The 21,629-nt window shown below is 37.6% G+C and overlaps 1 protein-coding gene across 1 annotated transcript; it reads left to right on the forward strand.

The window, feature by feature from the left end:
* The first annotated feature begins 16,658 nt into the window (after positions 1–16,658).
* PUP4 (purine permease 4) lies at positions 16,659–17,876 on the forward strand. The gene has a single exon (XM_079028038.1). The coding sequence runs from the start codon at positions 16,659–16,661 to the stop codon at positions 17,874–17,876; it is 1,218 nt and encodes a 405-aa protein (XP_078884164.1).
* Positions 17,877–21,629: the final 3,753 nt, after the last annotated feature.

Genomic DNA, 21,629 nt, shown 5'->3' on the forward strand with positions numbered 1-21,629 from the left:
AGATTATTTGGAAGGAATCTTCTCTTCAAGATCAATGACGTAGAAATCCGCAGGAAAGATGATTTGATTTACTTATACTAGCACATCTTCCAACACTCCGCTTGGAAATACACTTGACTTGTTTACTAATTGAATGGTTAATCAAGTTTCTTCCAAAGTTCCAACATTAAGAGATTTAAAGACCAAATATGGAATCACATTGATCGATGTCCTAAGGTTTAACATGGAACTTTCAACACGCAAATCACCAATAGTGCAAGGGATAGCAAAAATTCTTGGATCTTTGCATTTGGGAGTTAACATAATTTGGATAACCGCTGACACGTTTTCATTGACTTGAATCTTTTCATTTGCATTGAATTTTCTCTTCTTGGTGCATAAATCCTTGAGAATTTTGCATAACTTGGAATTTGCTTAATAGCATTCAATAATAAAATGTTGATTTGGATCTTGCGAAAAGTTTCAAAGAATTCATTTTCTTCTTCTTTCTTCTTAGAAATGGCTAACTGAGAAGGAAAGGGTGCTGGTATGACCAATGGCTTTATAGGCTTGTTGGATGATTCAGGTTGATCAATGTTTGGCATAACCGGTTCCTTTGGAGGAATTACAATCTTTGAAGGTTCAACAATAATAACCCAATCTTCTTCTTCTCTTGAAACTCTTTTGGGGTTGCTTTCTCCAAGGGTTTTCCCACTTTTCATGGTTATTTCATTCACATTAGGATTCTTCTCGGTTTGAGATGGAATTTACCCTATTGTTCCATCTTGTTGAGAGCGATGGCTTAGTCTCCATCTTGTGCTTGAATTTTGGAGAATGTGTTCTTTGTCTCTTTTTGAAATTATGTTTGGCTTTGAGCAATAGAATTAACGAGTTCTTAAAGACTCATTTAATAGTTACCAGTTGATTGTCCTTGTTGTTGAGGTTGTTGGTAATTTGGAGGGGTATGTGATGTTTGTGGTGTTCTATATTCTAGTTGGGTATGTTGTTGATATGGAGGTTTATGTGATGAATATTATGGATATTGAGGTCTCATCATAACATTTGTTGGGTATGGGTTTTTTGGGTTATTCCTCTAATTCGGTTGTATGTTTTTAAAGTCCCATGGGTCATGGTTGACCTTGATATCCTCCCATTACATTAACATCCTCTGGCTCACTTCCAAGCGTGGGACACTTATCTGCATAGTGTCCCGTCATTGCACAAATACCAAAAACCATCAATTGTTGACCACTTCCATTCACCATTTTACTCAACACATTAGTCAAATCCAAGAGTTTTGATTCCAAGTGTTGGGTATGCCTAACTTCACTAACAACTTGTGGGGAACTTCTCTTCATGTCATTTCTAGTCCCAAAGTTTCTTTGATTTTGAGAAATTGTACCAAAAACTGATCTTATCTCTTGAGGTGTCTTGTTGAAGATGTCACCACCACTTGAAGCATCAATCATCCTCTGATCTTTTTTTTCATACCCTCATAAAGTTTTTGAAGAAGTAATTATTCGGGTATATTGTATTAGGGAAAACTTGTACACAAGTTGTTGAATCTCTCCCAAAAATCATGGAAAATCTCGTTCTCCCCTTGAGGAATCCCCAAAATGCCATTCCTTTGACTTGATATTTGGGAAGTGGGATCGAACTTGCTATTGAAGGCTTTAAGTAACTCTTCCCAAGTATGAATAGATCCCGGTGGTAAGTTGAATGACCAGTCTCTAGCTTTATCTTCCAAGGTGAGTGGGAAGGAGGTTAACTTGAAATCATCCAATGTCACATGTTCAGGCAACATACTAACACATATCATATGAAAGGACTTCAAATGCCTTTGAGGATCTTCTCTATCCAAACCATGGAACTTGCTGAGTTGATGTTTGAAACTTGACTTCAATTCAATCCTCTGGCAGTTTGTCGGATAAACAATACCAAGAGGTGTGTGAGTAACATCCGTCTCCATCATTTTTCTAAGTGTCAACTCTGGAGGGGGATTGGGTGTATTGGGTTTTTGTTGTATGTAATTGGGAGGTCTTTGTTAAGGTGGGTAGGGTATTGTTGGAGATTGTATATTTGTGGTGGATAAGGTTGGTAGCTGGGATATTGATTTTAGAGGGGTTGTTGCTATGGGTACATAGGATTTTTGTAACGACCAAAAACTTGAGCCAATTTAAAACATTTTATTTCATTCAAAAACCATTAAGTTCATACATCTTATTTTCAAAATAGTTTAAACATCAGAGTATCCCCTAGAACCATATCACATGAATCATAAAACATGAGGAGCAGTACGATCACGCCTTCGCCTTGCCACAATCTCCTAAAGTACCTAAGACAATACACTGAACTGTAAGCCCGAAATCATAGTGAGTTACCCCCAAAATACCAACCACATACAACCATAGTCATAGCATATTGTATCACAATACAGAACAGCCATGCCTCTCAAGTCTGCAGCGTGACTGGTCTGCCCTCAATAGGCCTTCAGTTCACCTGGTCCACTCTCTGAGTCTACATTATGACTGGACTGCCCGCACTGGGCCTTCAGTCTATCTGGATCTATCCGAGCCTTCAGTATGACTGGACCGCCATACAGGCCTACAATTTATCCGGGCTTCTCGTAGGGTATGTTGGCCTTCAGCACAAAGCAGGACCGCCTCAACCCAAACATCAAGCAAATAACCATGTGTACATATAACAGGAAATCACATAACAGACCATAGGCAAACAAATCGATCTAGCAGATCATAAAGCATAACATCATCCTTACTAGGATATTGAGCTAACCGGTCACTAACATAGCATCATCCTATATACCAGGATACCGACCTAAACCAAGTCACTAACATAGCATCATCCTATATACCAGGATACCGACCTAAACCAGGTCACTAAAATAGCATCATCCTATATACCAGGATACCGACCTAAACTAGGTCACTGACATAATACTGTCCCAATTACCAGGACGCCGATCTAACAGATCTATAAGCACATCAACAGTACAAGTACATATATCATATATAACTATCTCACAAATCATCGATCATAACAATCTCTCATGACCAAGGCATCGACCTAACCAGGTCACTGACATACTAATCCTAACGGATCACAAGAGCATAACAACATATTGTCTATTCTGATACCAATCTAATAGATCATAACCACATGTAGCATACTGTGACCAAGATAACAACAAAAAGGGTTGACCTTGGTGCCTTAGACCCTATTGATATAGTGAGGATAACTCACCTGAAATTGTTGACTAAAAAGATAAGACCAAGCTGCTCCGACCTCCGACACGATCACCGGCACTGAACACTACCAAAGAACCAATTCCATAAATACCAATATTAACAAAGTACCCTTGGAAGTCAAAATGGTCAACTCTTGCTCAAGGTCAAAGTCCTCAGTCAAAGTCAACCTTCCTGGTTGACTCTACTCGCTGAGTCACCCGTCGTCTCGCCGAGTTCCCTCACCCAGAAAACTCTCATGACACAACTTTACTCGCCGAGTCGCCCCAAGACTCGTCGAGTCCAACGATCTCCGAGTCCCATCCTGTCCAACTCACTGAGTCGCCAACCGACTCACTAATCCAAGGCTTTAACCAAAAGAGGTTGGGGTTCTGCGACCTGACTCGCCGAGTCCAAGAACAAACTCACCGAGTCCAAGGCAATCTTCAACAGACTCGCCGAGTTGTTCTTCCAACTCGTCGAGTCCATGCATGTGTTCATACAACTTGTCGGGTACACCCATGTGACTTGCCGAGTCTCTCCAGTTCTCAATCCATTAAGGAGGCTTTTCGAGCCATGTTGAGGCTCCAATCCGTAGATCCACCCTTCTACAATCTATCCCTCACATAAAGTTGCAAACTTTACATGAAACCAAAGAGATATAGGCCCAACACACACTGGGGCTTGGGTTTTAGACAAAAGGGCTTCACCAACAATTCAATAACTGATGCTTTATGACTTTCTGGACCAATACAAGTCTCGATCTGAAGTAGCAACCTCAGATCTGGACTCCAAACTCGAAGTGGATCTCAATCATACCAAAATGGCGCCAAATCTCATGCAAGAATAAATCTAGAAGCAACAAATGAAAGGTAACAGCTCATTACCTCCAAGATGTGCCCAAAACTGCAGTAGATTCTGGATCTACACTACTTTCTTGATGCAACCCTTTTTGATCTTCAAGTTTCTCCCACTAGAACACCTCTGCAAAGCTTCAATCTCCCTCCAATGGCCTTATACACACGAGCTAGGGTTTATTGGATCTCAAAGGGGGATAAGGGAGCTGAGGGGAGGACATTAAGTCCTTTTAATAGGGTGCAAACCCTAAGATTAGGGTTTTTCTCATCCCAGCACCAACTCGTGGAGTCCAGCTTCCGACTCGGCGAGTTGGTCACTTAATTCGCAACCCAAACCCGCTCCGACTCGGCGAGTAAGCGTACCTACTCGTCGAGTCCCTGCTTCGAAATTACACTTTAAACTCTTAAATCGTACTTCTGAAATTCGGGATGTTACAACTCCCCCCACTTAAATTAAGCTTCGTCCTCGAAGCCTTCTGCAACACAAACTTTCGGATGATATTCCCACAATGCATCCACTGATCTCAAACCGACCCAGATTCCTTCAAACACTGTTATCGAATCCCTAAAATACATCTCTTCCCTTGCGGGGTCCTGATAACTGCTTCAAGCCGGCCACCCACTTCTTTTCTCTGATAACAACACTCATCACTAAGTGCCACCAGAAGACACTACCTTACTTCCGTCTTACACATTCATTCGCCACCTGCGAAAACTGGATACCATTCTAAACTACCGGGTCTTGACCCAGTATTATCCCACTATCTCTCGCCCATCTGGCGCCACTTCTATTAACTTGCACTGATGGAAACTCATCCCGTTTCCTCCCTGGATCAAATCCCTTACCGCGCTGACATGATGGAACATTTCACAGCTTCCGAGGAACCCTCCTGAACATCCTGCCATAACATTCATACACATCGTACTTGGCTCACTCAACCTCTGGCTGGAAGACCACGCACGCCTATTATGGTCCAGCCATCCCTAGGATGAAACACCACTTCACACATAACTCATGACCACAACCATAATTCGGGATCCAAGGGTCTACCCGTATGATGGTCCGATCTCCCCTGACTCCGCGTCAGTGCTAACCGTTCCACAATCTCAATGGGCATCCAACCCGTATGTTCTTCCACACATCTGGTACAATCTCAGTGCTTATCACCATCAACTGGAGCACCTTCGATCATCCATTTATTCTACTGCCTTCCTTTCAGAGGACTCACACTCCTTTCGGAGCCACATACCTTTCCTTTCCAGGAAGTCTACTTAACAACTTTTACCGCACCTATAAGTGCCACTGAGCTAAACTCCACTCTACACTATCCATGTAGAGCAACTGCTATTCTCGAACTCCCATATACCCGAATTCGATCACATAACCAACAAGGCCCACACACGGCCTCTAGCCAACTCCATCATCATGATCAATACTTGGGGCCGGACCATATCGATTGTTATTGCATGGCGACATATCCACTCATTCTCCGCATACAGATCCATTGAACACATACAAAGTCTTCAGCATGACTGGACCGCCTTACCTGGCCTTCAGCCTATCTGGACCACTCTCAGAACCTTCAGCATGTCTGGACCGCCCTCCCGGGCCTTCAGCCTGTCTAGACCGTTCCCTGAGCCTTCGGCCTGACTGGTACGCCTTCCGTCCTTCAGTCTATCCGGACCGCTCAAAACTGGCGTATGTCACCCTGAACCATCCTTCCCATGGATCTCTCCCATGAAGTCTGTTCTAGCCCTCTTGGGTTCCGAACTCCAGTTCCGTTCCCGGAATCCTTTCCATGGCCTAAACCCAAGCCTCACATCCACCAACTACCTTTCCTGAAACCATGGTCTGTGCCCTGCCCCACTTGTCTATCACTTGCTCCAATCATGCCCCACTCTCGGCTAACAACACCGCTGGATCCAACATTTTAATTAAAACGCCCATTCGGATCCATTCTCGGTCCTCAACTGGAGTATTACCTGATCCAAGAATATGAAACCTCGGAGACACTCCGAATGGATGAGATCACCAAGATTCTTTGAACTTAGTCTGAACCCTAATAATAACTTTCGATCAACCAAGATACACCGGAGTCCTCATCCTACTCTAGCAGCATGCTCAAAACGTGGAACAGACCTATTGAGTGCTAAAGCGTACCAGCCTACTCAATACCCGAACATAGATCCACAAACATAAATAGAGTCTTCAGCATAACGGGACCGCCCTACCAGGCCTTCAGTCAATTGCCCACCTTCTCGGAAATGCGAGGTCTGTTCCTTGACCCGCGTGTCTACCATACACGCTAAATAACCCGCACTCACATGCTGAATGCACTGCTGAGCCCTGACATCTAACAAAACCCTAAATCTATTAATCCAAAACCCTCAGAGTCGAGCACACCCTCGACTGAAAACTCGAACTGAACCCGATTCTTGACTAGGACCCCAACATGGTTACCCAACTTCTGCTATCAAGCATCCAGAAGACGTGTTCTTATGTTGGGGAGTTTTGCCGACCCCCAAACAACACAACCCTTAACTAAGCAGCCAATAGGGCCTATGTTCTCCCTGTCGGGTTGTGAAACTTATCCCCGTTTCAAAACCTTTCATTTCAGCATCTCAGGTTAACACTCCCCCGCTTAGATTCAACTAAGCCTTCATAATACATGAAGATTGGAGGATTCTCAATCCTCCTCACTTCCCAACTATTTATCTGATGACAACTAACTCTTTCCCACTAGTGTTCCATTGCTAGCTAGACCCAACTCATCACACACTTCTAAGAATCAGATGATCACTTCCTGAATCCCAGTGAAACCGACAACCACTAATGCGTGAATGACTCCACACTCACTTCCTGAAGACCACCATATAGATGCTCCAACTAATACCTCGGTAATGAATTACTTCTCTTGGCGCTTTTAATCTGTCAACCACTAATGGTTGCTAACCACTGAATCCTGACAATGATGAATAAACCTTTTGTGGGACTCCATTCGTAGTCCTCCCACATAAAACCCCTTTTCCAAAGGTGTTCCAAACAAGCTTCCTGCTTTCGGGCTTTAGAAATCATTCTCTTTAGGGTTCACACCTTGACTCATTCACCAACTCAAATGCCCACAGCTGAACGGCAGCAGCTGAAACAACCTCTGCCCTAAACCGGGCTACAAACCACTCCCAAGACATAATCTACAGTCCCAAAAGTGCAATAGATCGCACAATCAATCCTTTCCATCCGATACAAGAGATCCAAGGAAAACCGGACCTCACAACACTTATGCCACGCCGACCGTCTTGAGCTCACCGGCACTGAAATACTGTTTCCTATTCCTGTAACCAACTGACCCCGAGCTGGAATACACCTGATCGTGGGGTCACAAGCCTGCTCACTCCTTCGAGCTCGGAAACTGAGAGGGTGCAATCCTTGACCTACCAAACGACGGTCCAATTCATCAATCAACCATTTCACTTCCAGTTGCAAAACCCCAGCTGAACATAATCATCACTCCTTTCCGGAGTTCCCACGACCCATAACCCGGCCTCGAGCAAACCCCCGAGCCTCAAATCTATAAACCCACAAGCTAGACCCTCCCACTCAACCCGCGGAAAGATAACGAGTACAGGTCATCTTCCTGCTCCCAGATAACTGTATCCTTCTGCTCATCAGATTATGTACCGATAACATGTCCCGGTCCTGGAAAGCTTGTCCAACTCCTCTCCCTGTCGTCGTTACAGCTGCTAAAGCTGTTGCGGCAACCGTCTCAGCAATGTCTGCATGACGCTCGACAAAATACTCAACCATGGTGGTCTTGAAAGACCTAATAATATTCGGAATTTGTCCTTGAACAATCTCGATTGTCTCCTCCCAGAGGATATCCCTGACACGATCCCCTGACAATGCTGGCCTATCCTGGCTGCTAGCTCCCGATCCTAACCTAGATTCAGTCACAAGACGTCTTGTGACCACCATTCTGGCAATACACCAAAAGGTCTCTAATAACCTATATAATGACAGGGAAACAACTCCAAAACCCAACCCTAGGGGTTGTGACTTCCTTGCCACGCGTATGGCTCTTGTGCTTTCAGTAGTACGGGCCCATATGACCTTCCACACCTACCCATATTTGTCTCAAGTGTCATCATAACACCCTAAAAATATACTTAAATGTAGCGAGCGATTAAATCCTCACTCCTAGAGGAATGCTAAACATCTCATATCTGGCCTCCCGGCCTCTCACTACCCACCCAATCCTTGAAACTTCCACCGACCCTACAGCATTAGTGTATACTAGCCACACATAACGCTGGACCCGATAGACTTTCGAATATCCAATTCTACCTTAAGGTTGAATCGAACATTCTCAGGCTATAAGATCTTGATTATGCATAGTCGTGATGCATACACTAAACAACTACAGTAAGGATGTCAATTTCATATAAGGAAAACCCTAGGCTAATAGGCATCATGAAATCAGGCAATTCTATCATGCAATACCTGAAGATCCCTAGCCTAGTACTAGCATGTTGTTCTAACATATCATATAATCAAATAACTTGTGTGGTATTTTGGGGTCTACTTACTGGCTCTGGCTGATCGTACCCTCTGCATCCTCCTTTACTTATTTCGAAAACATTTTGAAAACCATTTTGTAAATCCCTCCTTGATTTGAGACTGGATTCACACGAATGTTCCTCCAATTCACTCAAACCAAGGCTCTGATACCAACTTGTAACGACCAAAAACATGAGCCAATTTAAAACATTTTATTTCATTCAAAAACCATTAAGTTCATACATCTTATTTTCAAAATAGTTTAAACATCAGAGTATCCCCCAGAACCATATCACATGAATCATAAAACATGAGGAGCGGTACGATCACGCCTTCGCCTTGCCACAATCTCCTGAAGTACCTTAAACAATACACTGAACTGTACGCCCGAAAGCTTAGTGAGTTACCCCAAAATACCAATCACATACAACCATAGTCATAACATATTGTATCACAATACAGAACAGCCATGCCTCTCAAGTCTGCAGCGTGACTGGTCCGCCCTCAACAGGCCTTCAGTTCACCTGGTCCACTCTCTGAGTCTACAGTATGACTGGACCGCCCGCACCGGGCCTTCAGTCAATCTGGATCTATCCGAGCCTTCGGTATGACTGGACCACCATACGGGCCTACAATCTATATGGGCTGCTCGTAGGGTATGTTGGCCTTCAGCACAAAGCAGGACCGCCTCAACCCAAACTTCAAGCAAATAACCATGTGTACATATAATAGGAAATCACATAACAGACCATAGTCAAACAAATCGATCTAGCAGATCAAAAAGCATAGCATCATCCTTACCAGGATATCGACCTAACCGGTCACTAACATAGCATCATCCTATATACCAGGATACCGACCTAAACCATGTCACTAACATAGCATCATCCTATATACAAGGATACCGACCTAAACCAGGTCATTAACATAGCATCATCCTATATACCAGGATACCGACCTAAAAACCAGGTCACTGACATAATATTGTCCCAATTACCAGGACGCCGATCTAACAGATAAATAATCACATCAACAGTACAAGTACATATATCATATATAACTATCTCACAAATCATCGATCATAGCAATCTCTCATGACCAAGGCATCGACCTAACCAGGTCACTGACATACCAATCCTAACGGATCACAAGAGCATAAGAACATACTGTCTATTCTGATACCAATCTAACATATCATAACCACATGTAACATACTATAACCAAGATAACAGCTAAAAGGGTCGGCCTTGGTGCCTTAGACCCTATTGATATAGTGAGGATAACTCACCTGAAATTGTTGACTAAAAAGATAAGACCAAGCTGCTCCGACCTCCGACACGATCGCCGCCACAGAACACTACCAAAGAACCAATTCCATAAATACCAATATTACCAAAGTACCCTTGGAATTCAAACTGGTCAACTCTTGGTCAAGGTCAAAGTCCTCAGTCAAAGTCAACCTTCCTGGTTGACTCTACTCGCCGAGTCACCCCGTCGACTCGCCGAGTTCCCTTACCCAGAAAACTCTCATGACACAACTTAACTCGCCGAGTCGCCCCAAGACTCGCCGAGTCCAACGATCTCCGAGTCCTATCCTGTCCAACTCGCTGAGTCGCCAACCGACTCACTAATCCAAGGCTTTAACCAAAAGAGGTTGGGGTTTTGCGACCTGACTCGCCGAGTCCAAGGCAATCTTAAACAGACTCGCCGGGTTGTTCTTCCAACTCGTCGAGTCCATGCATGTGTTCATACAACTCGTCGAGTACACCCATGTGAGTCGCCGAGTCTCTCCAGTTCTCAATCCATTCAGAGGCTTTTCGAGCCATGTTGAGGCTCCAATCCGTGGATCCACCCTTCTACAATCTATCCCTCACATAAAGTTGCAAACTTTATGTGAAACCAAAGAGATATAGGCCCAACACACACTAGGGATTGGGTTTTAGACAAAAGGGCTTCACCAATAATTCAATAACTGATGTTTTATGACTTTCTGGACCAATACAAGTCTAGATCTGAAGTAGCAACCGCAGATCTGGACTCCAAACCCGAAGTGGATCTCAATCATACCAAAATGGCCCCAAATCTCATTCAAGAATAAATCTATAAGCAACAAATGAAAGGTAACAACTCATTACCTCCAAGATGTGCCCAAAACTGCAGTAGATTCTGGATCTACACTACTTTCTTGATGCAACCCTTTTTGATCTTCAAGTTTCTCCCACTAGAACACCTCTTCAAAGCTTCAATCTCCCTCCAATGTCCTTATACACACGAGCTAGGGTTTACTGGATCTCAAAGGGGGCTAAGGGAGCTGAGGGGAGGACATTAAGTCCTTTAAATAGGGTGAAAACCCTAAGATTAGGGTTTTTCTCATCCCAACACCAACTCGTCGAGTCCAGCTTCCAACTCAGCGAGTTGGTCACTTAATTCGCGACCCAAACTCACTCTGACTCGGCGAGTAAGCGTACCTACTCGTCGAGTCCCTGCTTCGAAATTACACTTTAAACTCTTAAATCGTACTTCTGAAATTCGGGATGTTACAATATTGTTGTTGTGGGTACATTTAAGGTTGTTGGTATGGTTGGTATGGTTGATGGACTTGTTGTTGTTTAACTTAAAGAGCATTGTTTTGAGGTTGGTTGTTTTGGTGGTTGGGTTGATTTTGTGGTTGTTGATAATTGGGTTGATTTTGGTGAGGAGGTGGTTTATTCCAAGGTAGCATATCTATGAGAGGTTTGTGGTGTTGTTGTTGTCTTGGTTGTTGGGGTGGGTTATTGACATCTTGATTTTTTGGGTTTGGGTTAGGATTATGAAACGTATTCAAAGAAATGACCAACAATTGAAGAACTTGGAACAATGTCGGTATTACTTGAAGTATGAATTTGGTCTTCTATGTTGATTAGTGGAGAAGAGGAAGAAGATTGAACGAGTTGTTGTTGCTTTGCTTGTTTGGCTAACTTTCTCAACCTTTTTGCTACTTTTTCAATATCTGGATTGTAGAGTAGTTCACCGGTTCTTATAGACCTAAGCATAAACAATCAAAAAACAATAACCAATTTCCCCGACAACGACGCCAAAAATTGGTGGGATGTCAAGTCCACCAAGAAAATTACACCATTTTCTTGCAAATAAAACATAATATAATGGTAAAAGGGGGTATCTATCCTCGGGGAAATGGTTGTATTCAATCACCAATGCAATCCAATAGAACTAGTGTATTAAAACTTACGAAATAAAATTAAACTAAAAGGGGGGGGGGGGGGGGGTTGTGATTGTTTGAAAACTAAAAGACTTGAAGAACTAAAATACTTGCAATCAAGCAAGATGGTGAGATTCTCAAATATAGTAAAGAATTGGTCAACCAAGGTAATTCAACATAATGGACATTTGTGTGTTTATCATGAGGATTCAATATGAAGCTTATCATTCATCCCAAATTGGTTATAGCAATCATGAAGCATGATATGCCAAGATTCCTCAAAGGTAGTATGGAGGTTGGGGAAGCCCACAACATACCTTCTTAATCAAAATCAAGGATTCAATTGAAGCAATTGAGCTGAAGAAAGTTTATTAGCCTTAAGAATGAAGGAATCCTTAATCCCAGGATGATGTCAAATCTTAAACATCTATAAAGGAGTCATGATCCATTAGCTAGAGATGATTTCTACCACCATAAAGCCCTTGTTCTAATAAAATTCAATTATTCAATGCCAAATCAAAGAAATAAACCAATAATTGTTCATTCAAATACCAAGCTCATGATCAAAGTATTAAATAAGCATAAGAATTATGAACTAGAATCATAAACATAAGATAAATGACAATCAAGCATGAATCCTTCAAAACCCAAAAATATCCAATGCTTTTAGCCCAATTCAACCAAAATAAAGAGATTAGCCACTCATGGCAACAAGATAACAATCATAAAAGTGTTTTTGCATCAAGAAACTAACAATTACTAGAAGGATGAGAAGAATGTAGATCAAGCTCTCAAAAATCGCCTCCCAGGTGCTCAGATGATGGAAAATCGAGATGTGGATACCAAACCTAATCCCCAAGGTAAATCATGAGCAAAATGACCAAAAATACACCAAAGTGTGCAGTTTTGCGGGTACCCTTTCAAGTTTGCACGATTGAGACTCCACCCTCGCAAACAATGTTGGAATGTTATTAGCTCTTTTTCTCCATTACCCCACCCCACTACACAAGATTCTCTTGGTCCCCTCCACATCTCACATGATTTAAATTTGGACAATCATATTCAAGCTTCAAATGAATAGTCCAAGTCTATCTTCTTTAGTCCACGACCTATCTTCATAAGCCCACTTCATCCAAGTCTTCTACATTTTAAGTCTGATTCTTCTTTGATGGATCCAGAAAGACCAATAATGTCTCAAAATCCCACCAAGCCCATATACAAGTCAAACTGCAACCACATCGAGACTCTAAAATCCTACAAAATACCTCATGCAAAATAGAAAGTACCTGACATAATCCATGATAAAGACAATAAAGAATATACACTACAATACTAATAAAAAGGGCTAAAAAATCTAAATAAACTATAAAAAAGAAGGAAATAAAATAAACTATCATCAATTTAGTAGTCAGATGCAGTCGTCACAAATCATTCTCGGGAAACATAATCTTGATTTCTGAGATTATAGTTGATCACTTATCTGAGGAATGAAGTTGATTAGATTAGAGTTTGGAAGATGCATCAGATGACATTCTATTTGTTGATTATTAGAGAAGTATTGGTCCTCGTATAACTGATGACTTGTCAAAGTGGGAGACTGTTGGAAAAGTTTCCAAGGTCATTAACTATTGGTGAAATCTCTAATAATAGAAGGGTCCTCTTGGGTTGCCCTCAAGACTCAAATTAAGTAGAATAAATAAAGGAGTAATTAGTTTATTAATTATTAGTGTTTAATAATTAATCAGAAACTAACTGGAAAATAATTTGGGAATTAATTAACCGTTTAATTAATTAAAGGGTTGAATATTAATTAATGAATAATTGATTAATTGGGAATATTCTAGAACCCTTATGGGAGAGAGGGTTGGGCGAAATCCCTCTTAGACAAGAGTGAATTTCGAAATTGATATTCCATCCCACATAGGCTGGAGTATAAAACCTAGGAAGGAATTCAACGATGTAAATAGGGCCTTAGGGATTTCATTCTTACTTTGCCATTGGTTTCACAAATTCACCATCTTTTCCCTCATTTCTAGTGGACAAACGCATCTTGAGTTTGATCCTCTCCTAGTTATTTTGATTATACTCTTTTGAGTTAATTGGGTGTGAACCAATAGATAGATTGTGGTTGTATCCTTTCATCCAAACAAGGTGGAATGCACAAGGTCTCAAACTCAAAGGTCTCTGGCTACTAAAGAGGCATGTAGTTCTTTTTTCTTGTTTATGTTTTCATATGGTAGTAGTAATTAGTATGAAACTTAGATCCTTAGGTTCCATGAACACATAAGATGGTGTTATGTTTTTGCTGCCATGATCAATTTGTTTTGTTGCATAGAAAATCTAACACTCTTCACCCAATGAGTTAACAACTCATTTTTTTAAATATTTTTCTTCTTATTTTTATATCTAAAATTACAACCCCGCATACCTTTACATATCACATCAAAACCTACTTCTCAATTGTCCCTAAAAATGTCATCCTCATCTCCATCTTCATTGTTGAGTTTATTTGATGCAATGTTAGAATCGGACATAGAGGTCATTCAATTTGTTAAATGACAGATAGATAGAAGAACTCGGTCAAAAAATGCCGAAAATGTGAGGTGAAGAAAAAGAAGATACATACAAACAAATTATGAAGCTGCTCACCAACGCGTCATGCAAGATTATTTTGATTAACACACGACATTTCAAGGTTATTGTTTTCGTCTACGGATCCGTATACACAAACATTTGTTTGAGCGTATAGCCAACGACGTCATGGAAGTGTGTCGATATTTCCAACAACATGCAGATGCTAGAGGTATAGTAGGTCTTAATTCCTTACAAAAATGCACAACCGCACTTCATCAACTAGCATATGTCATTTCCCCTAATGCACTAGAAAAAATCTTAGGATATTTGGACGTACTGTACGAGAAAACCTTCACAAATTTTGCAAGTATGTCATGAGATATTATGGTCCATGATATTTATGTAAATCTACTTGTAGTGACATCAAACAATTATATGTTCATCATTCAAATGTGCATGGCTTCCCTGGAATCTTAGGAAGCCTATATTGCCTCTACTGGGAATATGGCAATTACCTGAATGCATATCAAGGCTAGTACACCTGAGGTAATCATGGTTATCCAACTATCATACTTAAAGCGGTAGCCTCACATGATTTGTGGTTATGGCATGCATTCTATGGTTCTGTTAGTTCCTTGAATGACATAAATGTTCTTAACACGTCTCTGATATTTAACAATATGTATAACGGGACTGCATCAGATTCTTCGTTTGTTGTACATGAAACATCTTACATGTAGGGGTATTATCTTGTGGACAAGATCTATTCGGAGCGTTCTTGTTTTTTGAAGTCATTGTCTTGTCCTAATGATCGAAAGAGGTTGAAGTTGAATAGAGCTCAAGAGAACGCAATGAAATATGTTGAACAAACATTTGACGCTCTTAAAACACGTTGGCATATACTGATATACCTCAAGTTTTTGTCAAAGAGAACCAAATGAGTGAGGTGATACATAAACTTATATCATATCGCATAATATGATTCTTAAAGATGAAAGAAATATAATATGTAAGTATAACAAAAACGAGATAGTTCCACCGACACAAACATTTGAGGTTAGTGACAAGTACATGGCAAGAAGATGAATAGTTCATGATGTTGAGATCCATCATGATCTTCGTAGAGATTTGAAGGAACATATTTGGACCGTTGACCACATCGATCTTAATACGGAACCAGTCGATGGTTTAGAATACCAATTTTTCGATGAAGATGTCTATCAATTTGTAATAGCTATGACGGTTTAAGTTTTTTTATTTATTTATTTTTTATTTATTTTTTTTGTAAGTGTTTAAGTAGTTTTTTTTTCGTTTTAAAGTGTGTTAGGTTGCAAGACTTTAAGTTTTATTATTATTATTATTTTTTTTTGAAATTAAAACATATTAAAATAATGTTAAATTTATATTGATAAAAAGTGTGGCTATTCACCCCACCTAAATAGCAAGATGTTGAACAAGTGTGACAAAAACAGGTAATGACATCACTCTCTCTAACCTTAATAAGATGAAGACATTATGAACACAAAAAATGTTAATGCCTACCGAGGCTCGGCCGAGCCTTACATTCATCATTTGACTCACCTCTTCCATTTCAGTTGATGTTTTACTTGTTAAATTATATACTGGTTTATTCTTAAACGTATCAAAAAATCACAAGAGAATGAAGCAAGCGATAGAATTCCACTTTAGGTAGTAACGAAATAAAACTTAGTTAAAAAAAACAAGAAGATTTAATGAATAACAAAATAAAATTTACAAGAGGTTATACACGGGAATTGTTATTTCTCCTCCATTGCTATTATACTCAAATCACATTAATGGGCTAGGGACACACAAACAAAACAATGTTGTAATGAGCGTACTCTGGGTCTGGAACCGGAAACGGTGCCGGAACTGAACCGTATCTCTACCGATCCAGTTTTCGGTCTATGTATTTTCAAGAAATCTTGGTTTTTGCTCCCCAATCCGGTTCGGAGTGGGTCAGGTCGACGGGTTTGACCCATTGCTCACCTCACTATCTTTAATATAACTATCTTTAATGACATTTTGTATTTTAGTAATAATTCAGTATTATGTAATATGTAGTTGCCGTAAACATGGCCTAAAATTTCTCTTATATGGTTTTGTATATATCGTTTAAACAATAAATGAAATCACCAAGCATTCATCCCCTTTAAATTAGTGAACAAAACCTATGTTTGCATAATTTCATTCACTCCTAAACAAATCCCTCTCATCTCTCCCTCCTCGAGATGAACAATTCATCGCATTCAATATCTCCCATGAAGGCTCAAGTCCATGTTCCGGAACATCAACAAATCAACCACTCTATTTTCACTTCCAACAAATCTAAGCTTAATGGTAAGGCTTACAAATTACTTCTAGCAATTAATTACATATGTCTTTTCGTAGGATCAGTGGCTTCTTCCCTCCTCTTGAAATTTTACTTCAACCACAAAGGATCCAGCCGATGGGTCTCTACTTGGGTCCAATCAGTAGGATTCCCTCTTCTTCTCATTCCGATATACCTTCCATATTATCTCCACTGTTTTCTGCCTAAAAATGGTCAAATTTTGAATAGACGAAAACCCTTTTCAAGTTTCGATATGAAACTCTTGGGGTTATCATTCGGGATAGGGTTAATGTTGATGATTAGTAATCTTTGCTTTTCTTGGGGTAATTCATATCTTCCTCTTTCTACATCCTCCCTAGTCTTGTCTTCTCAACTTGTGTTTACTCTCCTTCTTTCAGTCATCATTGTGAAGCAAAAGATCACATTTTTAAACCTTAATTGTGTCATTCTTCTGACACTGAGTTGTGTGCTCTTGGCACTAAGTTCTAAAGCCGATCGGCCGGAAGGATTGACACCTACCAAATACCTCGTGGGTTTCTTCTCCACCGTTTGTGCAGGACTGTTGTTCGCGCTCTACCTTCCACTTATGGAAAAGATTTACAGTAAGGTGGATTGTTATGCAATGGTGATGGAAATGCAGTTCGTGATGGAGGCAACAGCCACTGCTGTTGCCACGTTGGTAATGGCATTGGCCGGAGGTTTTAAAGAGATGAGACACGAAAGCGTGGCGGTGTTTGATCTGGGGCCCACCAAGTATTGGGTGACGGTGGGTTTCAACGTGGTGACGTGGCAACTGAGTTTTATGGGGGTGGCGGGGATGGTGTTTCTAACAACGTCTTTAACCGGAGGGATATGCATGACGGCGTTGATGGCAATGAATGTGATAGGAGGGGTGGTGGTGTATGGCGATGATTTCAAGGGGCAAAAGGTGGTGTCGACGATGTTGTGTTTATGGGGATTCTGTTCGTATGTGTACGGGATGTATTTGAGGATGACGCAAGACACGAAAGAAAACAACAATAGAAGCGGTGAAGATACCCCACCACTGGGTCTACAACAGGAACAAAAGAAGTCGTTGTTGGAGTTATCTGAGATTGTAACGGAAGATCACCACTGAAACATGGTAGGTTTATTTGAAATAAAAAAGAAAATATTAATACTTCGTTTTTATGTTATTAAATGCATATATATATATATATATATATATATATATATATATATATATATATATATATATATATATAGCATCTATTGTATGCTCGTAACCACAAATCTGGACCAATGGATTGAATATAATCAATAGTTATTATCTGAGAATTTATGATATTACAATAAGGTAAATAATTACCATATAATCACATAATTTGAGCATAAATGTATTTTGGTCAATTACATATATTAAAAAAGGAAAATTTTGGACTTAAAAGGGAAACTTAATTCCCTTATTTTTAAAATATCTATATTTTTTTAAATTATTTCAAATTTAAAAATATGATTTTATTCTATCAGAATTATATAATGACAACAATAAACTAGTAAAATATATTTTTTATTTTATTCTTGCTGAATATAGTTCCAATTCAGATATTTTTGATAATTAACCTAATATTTTTTATTTTATTCTTGTAGAATATAGTTTCATGCTTAAAGAATTATACAACAAATTATCAAGAATAACATTTTCTGAAAAGTACAATTTTTATTTTTTAAGAATCATTAATTACATAAATTCGTAAAGAATAAAACTATAAACAATTTTTACATTCATTCTGAAAAAAAAAACCATCAAAATCTAATAAAAAACACCAATCAATTTTGAAAGAATATTATTGTGAAGATACATTTTATACATTCTTGCAGAATACATTCTGGCAGAATACTCTCGTTCTTCATGTTTTCTTCTTTTTCCACATCAATAACAGCCTATTTAAAATCTAAATCCACAAAGAAAACATAACCAACGTTCAAATATTAAAAATTCATAAAGAAAATATAATCAAATTTCAAATATTAAAAATTCAATGCATTTTAAGAGAATAAAAAATATAAATTATAACAGAAATTAATACACATTAAATAATTGACAGAATTTAGAACATATTAAAGAATTGTAATTTATTCTAATAGAATGTAATCATACAAATGCAATGAGAAAAATGGGTTCTATAGGTATTTTATCAAACATTTAGAGGGCATAACATTTAGACATTGTTGCAATAAGAAGAATAAGTAATTCCTCAAAATCAAAATCAATTAATTAGAACTAAAGATCGTAAATTGTGTATATTATTCATTTCTCCTCCATTTTTCCAATAAATATGTTGAATCGTCAAACTAACATTTTACAAATAAAAATGAGACAGATGACGCATTTAAAGAAAAAAACAATTACTCTTTGCAAAGATTAACATATAGCTCTAGAATATGCATGTTCCTTGTAATGTTATTTTGGTAGATAAAATTCTTGTTAACAAAAAACTTATCAACAAGAGCATTGGAGTTATATAAAAAAATGTGTGAAACTTCAAATCATTCACACTAAGAAACAAATCACAACAACTAATATTATAATCTACACATTTTTAATTATCATAACTCTAAAAATCAAAAACTAAGATTTGGAGATAATCGGTAAGAAAAAGGAAACGATAAACTAGAGGAAACCCAAATTAAAAAAGACAAAACTTACGTCCAAATGATATTTCACTCTTATGGATTTAGGTTAAGAAAACAGCAGATGGAAGGAGAAGGAAACCAGAGTACTGAAAAAAAAATTGGTGCCGCTGGCTATGATGATCCGATAGTGATGAAAGGAAGATGACTTACTAGGCGTCGCTGCTACTATGCAGATGAATAACTTCAACGGAGACCATTGATAGATATACGGTGTTTGTTACCTTATCTTTAGGGTATATATTAATTGAATTATTATATTTACCATAATTAGATATACTAAGATTACCCTTATACCATTTTATTATTTATTAGTGATTTTATTTTTGCTTAATTCTGATTGGTTCACATATGCATACAATATTTACTAAAGCCATATGAACCTATCTCACTCTCTCTCTCTCTCTCTCTCTCTCTCTCTATATATATATATATATATATATATATATATATATATATATATATATATATATATATAGAAAACTTCAATAGAGAACCATAATTATTGGTTTTCAAGGAACTAAATATTTTTTTCAATTTCGAGAGCTTATTCTTTATCGAAAAATAAATCCAAAAATATATAAATTCATATATTAACATTGTGAATGTAAAAAATATTTTTCGGATTCACCGTGTGAATCCGGATTCACATTGTGAATTTTCAAAAATTCACATTGTGAATTTGACATTAAAAAAAATCGAATTTGATATCATTGGAAAAATGATAAAAAGTTATGAATTTCTGTATTTTTAGTTTTTTTTTTTTTTGATAAAAAATAAGTTTTAAAAGTTGAAAAAAAGATTGGTTCATTGGTTAATTATGGTTCTCTATTGAACTTCACCATATATATATATATATATATATATATATATATATATATATATATATATATATATATATATATATATATGATTTTGAACCAATTATTTTAGTTATTTTAATAAAATAATTAATGCATATTAAATTTTAAAGATGCTATTGATATAATGAGTATTAATTAAACATTCAACATTTAATATGTATTAATTACTTTCTTAAAATAACTAAAATAATTGGTTCAAAATCAATCCTACAAACACAATAGATATTAGAAACATTTGAATCTATATATATATATATATATATATATATATATATATATATATATATATATATATATATATATATGATTTTGAACCAATTATTTTTGTTATTTTAATAAAATAATTAATGTATATTATATGTTAAAGATGTTAAAGATATAATGAGTATTAATTAAACCTTCAGCATTTAATATGCATTAACTACTTTTTTAAAATAACTAAAATAATTGGTCCAAAATCAATCCTACAAACACAATAGATATTAGAAACATTTGAATCTAATTTTCTCTCTCTCTCTCTCTCTCTCTCTCTCTCTCTGTATATATATATATATATATATATATATATATATATATATATATATATGGTAAAGTGAATATACCTAACAACCTTATTTAAGCTTAGGTACCTAACTTCATAATACTACATCGGTTTGTATCATATTTACATTGTAATTGCCTAAGGTTCTTAAACTTCAACCCTATAACTTGATTACTTCCTAAATCTTTGGACTTTCAACAATATCTTTCTTTTACATCACGTCTTTCTATCGAATACCACCCGATGGGCTTCATATCCTACCGCTACAAATGAAAGGATGTAGGAGAAATATAATGATGAATTTCCAAATTTTTTTGAAGTAAATCAAGTTTAGGGATGAACTTTAAGAACCTTGGATGATTGTAATGAAAATTTAATGCAAAATGATGTAGTTTGATGAGGTTAGGTACCTAAGCTTATATAAGGTTGTTAGGTATATTCACTTTACCCATATATATATATATATATATATATATATATATATATATATATATATATATATATATATATATGGTTAGGTTATTGTATTCTAATTATCTATTGTGTACATGTAGAATTCATTCTGGACCAATAATTTTAGTTATTTTAAGAAAGTAATTAATACACATTAATATTGAAGATATAATGAGTATTATTTAAATCTTCAACATTTAATAGGCATTAATTACTTTCTTAAAATAACATGAATAATGTTTAGAATCAATTCTACATGCACACAATAGATAGTAGAAACATTGGAATATATATATATATATATATATATATATATATATATATATATATATATATATAT

The sequence above is a fragment of the Lactuca serriola genome, chromosome 2, assembly GCF_051521515.1.
Source record: "Lactuca serriola cultivar US96UC23 chromosome 2, Lser_US96UC23_V15, whole genome shotgun sequence".
Taxonomy (NCBI): Eukaryota; Viridiplantae; Streptophyta; class Magnoliopsida; order Asterales; family Asteraceae; genus Lactuca; species Lactuca serriola.